At 36.1% G+C, this 5,902-nt stretch overlaps 1 protein-coding gene across 4 annotated transcripts; it reads right to left on the reverse strand.

Annotated features, from left to right (window-relative positions):
• Positions 1–315: 315 nt before the first annotated feature.
• On the reverse strand, positions 316–2,361 carry LOC127084517 (probable N-acetyltransferase HLS1-like). 4 transcript variants are annotated; one of them, XM_051024986.1, is made up of 3 exons: positions 1,979–2,345; positions 981–1,530; positions 316–803 (listed from the first exon to the last, which is right to left on the reverse strand). In XM_051024986.1, exons 1-3 carry the CDS (start codon positions 2,261–2,263, stop codon positions 541–543), a joined length of 1,098 nt encoding a protein of 365 aa, XP_050880943.1. In that variant the 5' UTR covers positions 2,264–2,345; the 3' UTR covers positions 316–540. The 4 variants fall into 4 exon arrangements, with proteins under 4 accessions (XP_050880943.1, XP_050880942.1, XP_050880941.1 ...); XM_051024985.1 differs by having other exon boundaries at positions 316–815; XM_051024984.1 differs by having other exon boundaries at positions 316–1,530; positions 2,069–2,361.
• Between the last annotated feature and the right edge of the window lie 3,541 nt (positions 2,362–5,902).

Here is a 5,902-nt window from a genome sequence, read left to right on the forward strand (position 1 = left end):
ACAATAATGTTCCAAAACCAATGAAGTAGAAACCAACGAAAACCTAAACTTAAAATGACCATGTTTCTATTCCCTTACCTTAGAACATAATAGTTGTCTAACTCTGACTAGAATAAGATAATGGTTACTTTCATGACTTCACATCATAAAATGACTCAAAATCTCTCTCTCTCTATGACATGTAATGAAGGCCCATATTTTAATGGGATGCGAGAAAATATGAGAAGAGGGTCCATCTCAAATTTTTACCTGAGGGGAATGGACAAAATTTGGACCACTAGGTTGATTGATTAGTCATAGTCATGAAGCACACTATTGGATTACAAACAAGGACACCAAATTTTGGCACCTAAATTATGGATATCTTTTGAGATTTTGTGTCACAAGATGTGAAAGGAACTAGAGAAAAAACCCCACCATCAAAGATCAAAGATGGATGATGGATGCATTAATCAAACAAAAACAATAAAGATGGCTTTAGTTCATAGACAAAGCAAAGCTCTTATTTCCAACTTTTTTATTTCTTTTTGAGATCACACTTTAAACCTCTCTTGGGTCTACAAAAAGAGCTCTTGTTGGTGATGTTTTGGTCAATTCATGAAATGTATTGATTGAAAGTCCTTCATTTTTCAATGCCTTAATACACCACAAATCCTCAGGGCATGAAAGCAATTTCCAATGTGGTATATGATGATTGAGTTCATCTCTTCCTCCAACTTCAGTCACAATAATCTTAACCTTCTCATCTTTATTCTCTTTAGCCATATTGTGCACAAATTGACACAAAGCTCTCACTAGCTTCCCTGAAAATGGCCCTTCATGATACACACCATACATAAAATAAAATCCAAAAGGGTTATAAAAATCAGGTAAAGTAGGTAATTTTAAGCATGGGAAAATTTTATCAATCAAGCACCAACTTTTTGTGTATAACAAACAACAAAAAGGTACTTTTCCTAATTTCAACTTAAAAATCTCACCACTATTCCAAACACTAAGCATAGCCCAACTTTTTGGTATTTGTCCATTAGGCCCAATATTAATATCATCTTTATAATATGCCATCCATGTCCCTAAACTCAACTTATTTTTTAATATATTTCCTATATCATTAGGAAAAAACTCTGTGGACCCCATGAATCTTCTATAGAGTGATTCAGCTTGTTCAATTTTCAACCTTGATATTTCAATATTGGATGAAAATTTAAATGAATGATGGTTCACAGGGTTAACAAGAATAGATGGTGTTCTAAATTTTGTGTAGTGAAATTTGTTTATGAAGAGATTAGTTGAAGCATGATTTTCTTTCTCTGTTGCCATATATGCATAGTCCACATCATTTGAAATGAACCATTCTTCTAATGTTGTTACTAGGCTTGAACCAATTCCTTTTCTTCTATGATTTTGTGATACCCTTAAGCCTAAGACATACCCTACTTTTGCCAAATCTTTTGGTGGATGTCCTTGAACTGTTACAACTTTTATTGAGCCTTGAATGACACCAACCAATTCATTGTCCAATTCAGCCACCTAATATCCAATTAACAAGTTAGTGGTCAACATAATGATCAAATAATTAGAAAAAAAATTCAAATATATTACTTTTAACCGCAAATAAGTTCTAACTAAAAACATGTTTAAAATTGTGGTTGCAATTATACCGTGAACTTTAATATTATAAATATGAGAAAATGCAGTTGTTCCAGTCGAAATTGTTGTTGTGATGTTATTGGAGAGTCTTCGAAATCAACAATATTATATTTGCATTTTTTAGGTAACTCTCAATGTAATAATTTTACAATTGCAATTTCGACTGTATCAACTGCATTTTGTGGCGGTATAAAAGTCAAGAGTTTAATGGTAACTGCAATTTAAAATCATGCATGAAAGAACGAGAAGAAGAGTATGAATTGGGATTGAATCATAAAAAGAAAAGAAAGAAGGGGAAATCATAATGTTATAGTAATAGTATATATACCAGCATCATGTACATGGGACTGTTTCGAATCCTACAAATAGGGTCACCCATAGTGTCTGTGAAGAGAAACACACTTTCTGAAGGTCCTACCTCACATTTCCTCTCTAGATTTTCAACTTGAGCTCTATCAGATTGACCTTCATAGCTTCTAATTCTGAACTTATGGAATTCCATATTAAAGTAGAAAGAAATTGAAAGGTGTTTGATGTGTGCTTGAACGAAATAAAAAGTTGCAAATAGCAAAGAAGTGGAACAAACAAGTCTACAAGAAGAATGGTTTGGCATAGACTACATTATGATAATGATTTATATGCAAAGGATGGGAAATAAAAATAAAAATAATAATATTAATAATATAAAAGGAGGTGGGAAGAGAGAGAAGATATGAAATTGAGAGAATGTTCTTTACGAGAATCACCATCCTATGCTTCAAAAATAATAGTAGACAAAAGTTTTATTAATAATAGAATGTGTTTTTTGTCTCTAGCTTTTTTGTGGTTAGTGGCCACTCATCATATATATGTAGGTTGAGCTAATGTTGTTGCTACTTTTTATTTTCTCTTTCTTCCATTAATGATTCATGCTCACTTTATTATGTCTTATGTGACACTCAAATTTTGTAAAGCCATCATTTTCCATGTCCTAATTAATCATATATATATATATATATATATATATATATATATATATATATATATATATATATATATATATATATATATATATATATATATATATATATATATATATAATTTTTGTTTGTTTGTTTCGGACCTTTCATATCCATCTCGATCCGACCACACCTCCAATGATCCAACCACCATAAGACGAGAACTCCTCGGACAACTCCGGGCCGATCATATCCCTTTTTAATCCAACCACCACGAGACATGACGTCCCGATTCAAATCAGATATCTATCTAGCTTCTTGGATATTCTCCTAACCATTTGACCTTTAGAAATCTAGAAGTAGGAGATTTGTTACTCCAACGCATCCAACGGTCCTCCGCATTCCACGTCGGAAAAGTAGTGCAACATTTATTTCTCTTTCCCTATATATACGGGATGAGGTAATTTCACGTAACAAGTTTCAAACAAAATTTGAATAATATCTCATCATTCAAATATTGACCTGAGCGTCAGAGTCCTAACCTTGCAGATACACCCCTCGTTCCATCACATCGGAAGCTCGCATATGTCGCAGCTTACGCAACTCTACATATTTTTGGTTCCAGAATGGAACAAGTGCGTTGTCTGTGGGAATGGATTCTTGATTACCGCGTACTCTACAATTTTCCATCTCCGTGTTCGATCTTTTATTGCGGAGTCCTCTTCAATTTTGAAATGAAGGATTCGACGAATCGAATAAGCTTAGTGGCACTCAACTGAATCAAATTCGACATTGATAGATCTCCGACCTCCAGTTCTCCTAAACTCCGTTGATCCATATAAATGGAAGAATCAAGAGCTAGTCGTTCCGCTACTGGACGTGAAACTGCTCTATTTGTTGCACGTGTAGCACCGTCAGCTACCAATCGACCCAACACAACTCCTCCTGCTAGAAATACGAACCTCAATTCCAACGCTCTTCAGCAATCAGACCTAGTTCTACCTCTTGTATGGGCTAGGGTTATTCAAACATCACGGCTTCGAATTCCATCTCCAATTCTTATGGATCGACCTGAGATCTCGTGCAGGTTTGGCATTCTAGAGGCGAACCTTGGATCTCAAGGTGCGAATGAGTTGATAAACGATATTTACACGTCGTTCAACAATACTCCAAAGCAGCAGAAGAAAGGTTCCTTCGTCTAAAGGAATGTCAACATCACATCCAACCCCGGGAGAATACAGTGCAACAATCTGAGTTAAAAAAATCTTTTCGAGTAGCTAGAGCCGTATGTAGTAAAAGAAGAGAGGAAATTCCAAAAATAGAATTAATTCCCTAAAGGCGAGAAGCGTAATTCCCCTCCTCAGAGTCTGGGTGAATATCAAGGTAGTTACACTCCCTCCCCTGACTGTAATGAATATCAACCAAACCGAGCACAACCTAAACATCCTCTCTATGTTTAAATCTTGGAAAGAAAAATCCCTAAATCCATGCAAAAACCCCATGAACTAGAGGAATATAATGGGAAAGGAGATCCCGACAAACATGTGCAACTTGTCAACGACCGATTCAACTATTATTGCATTGATGATGCTTTCAAATTCAATTTATTAGTGTTGACGCTAGTCGGACCGACGATGTTGTGGTTCAATGGCCTTCCGAACTGTTGCATCGAATTATGGAAGGATATTTGTGATCGACTTACTGCATATTTCAATCAACGAAGAAGGAAATAGGTTACTATAGTTGCCCTTAGCTATATCATGCAAGGAGCGAAGGAAATCATGCGATCGTACATCGATCAATTCACTCAAGTAGCGATAAAAGTATAAGAAAACAAAGATTCTCTCCAATGTTGGATCTTCGAGAATGGCCTCTTTCACGATCATCCTTTCCGAACCAAGATGGGGAAGAAAAAGTGAGAACAACTTAAGAGATGTTAAATCTAGCTTAACCATACATCATATTAGAGGAGAATTTGAACACTCGCTTCTATAATCCAACTTCATGTATCGATACTCGCTCTGAACACGCATAGGGAAAGAATCCTCGTAGGCAAAGAGATAAGGCCGATAAAGGAACATGTGACTGGTACGACAAGTATACTTCTTTAAATACTTCCGAAGGGAGAATATACCGAGAGAGTGCTAATAGCCTAGGTCAGAAAAGCAGGAATACGAACCCCTAATATCATATGTGAATTCTCCCAGACGGATAGGTCAAAGTATTTCCGCTTCCATATGGGACATGGCCACAACACTGACGATTGCATTCGGCTCAAGGATGTGATTAAATTTTTGGTCAAGAAATTTTAGATAATCAGATATGTACAAGGAGGTAAGCAAAATCGAGAAGAGTCCCTAAAGACTAAATACCCCGCAAAAGTTCCAAAATATGGTCCCAGCGGTGAAAAAGGAGATATTAGCAAGGGAAAATGCCCATATATTATCGACATCACTAGAAGAGCACCATTGGGGAAATACCCCTTCCAAAGGTTCAATTAAGAGAAATATAGTTGGGATGATGGTTATTCACAAGGGAGGAGGTAATTCGCTATCCGACATCCTCAATCGACCCATGTTAGGGTTCTGAGACTCTGAAAAGGTAGGAGGGATTCCCAACGAGTTATTCCCCTTGGTAATCACAACTAATATGGGACAATTCGACATCTCACATATTCTGATTGATAGAGGAAGCTCATGTGATATCCTCTACTCATCATTATTCGAGAAGATAAGTCTTAATCGAAGGAGAAAGTACAAACATGGAGATCAACATGACCTACCTTATATGGAAACTCCAAAACTTAGACATTCGTACTTTGAAATGTGGCTAAGCAAAGAGAATGACATCACGTGAAATAAGTAGCGGGATACCTGCCTGGTTATGTTTCGTTTTATTCTTTTATTGTATTCATATATGTAAACTCCCATGTATAGGCTTAGATGTATCTTAGGCATATAATTCCCCATTATAAATACAGTCACAAAAAGTATGAATTCTTTGTTCCTTTGAGATTATTGGCAATAACAACAAAAACGGGGAACAACTAACACAGTTGACGCCCAACGCAAAAATTCAGAGGCGTTGTTGGAAATTGTTTGTACGCCCGACTCCACTAATCAATTTCGCATAACAACTTGAATGCCTTTAGAATTCAGGGATGTTGTCGTAAACACTTTGTCCACCCGACTACAAAAATAAATTCCCCATAGCACCTTGTGTGCCTTTAGAATTTAGGGGTGCAGTCATAAATACTTTGTATGCCTGGTGCAACGGTAAATTCATGATCATCAAGCTATGGATAAGCTAGACAT

This window comes from Lathyrus oleraceus, chromosome 5, assembly GCF_024323335.1.
Source record: "Lathyrus oleraceus cultivar Zhongwan6 chromosome 5, CAAS_Psat_ZW6_1.0, whole genome shotgun sequence".
In the NCBI taxonomy this organism is placed as follows: domain Eukaryota; kingdom Viridiplantae; phylum Streptophyta; class Magnoliopsida; order Fabales; family Fabaceae; genus Lathyrus; species Lathyrus oleraceus.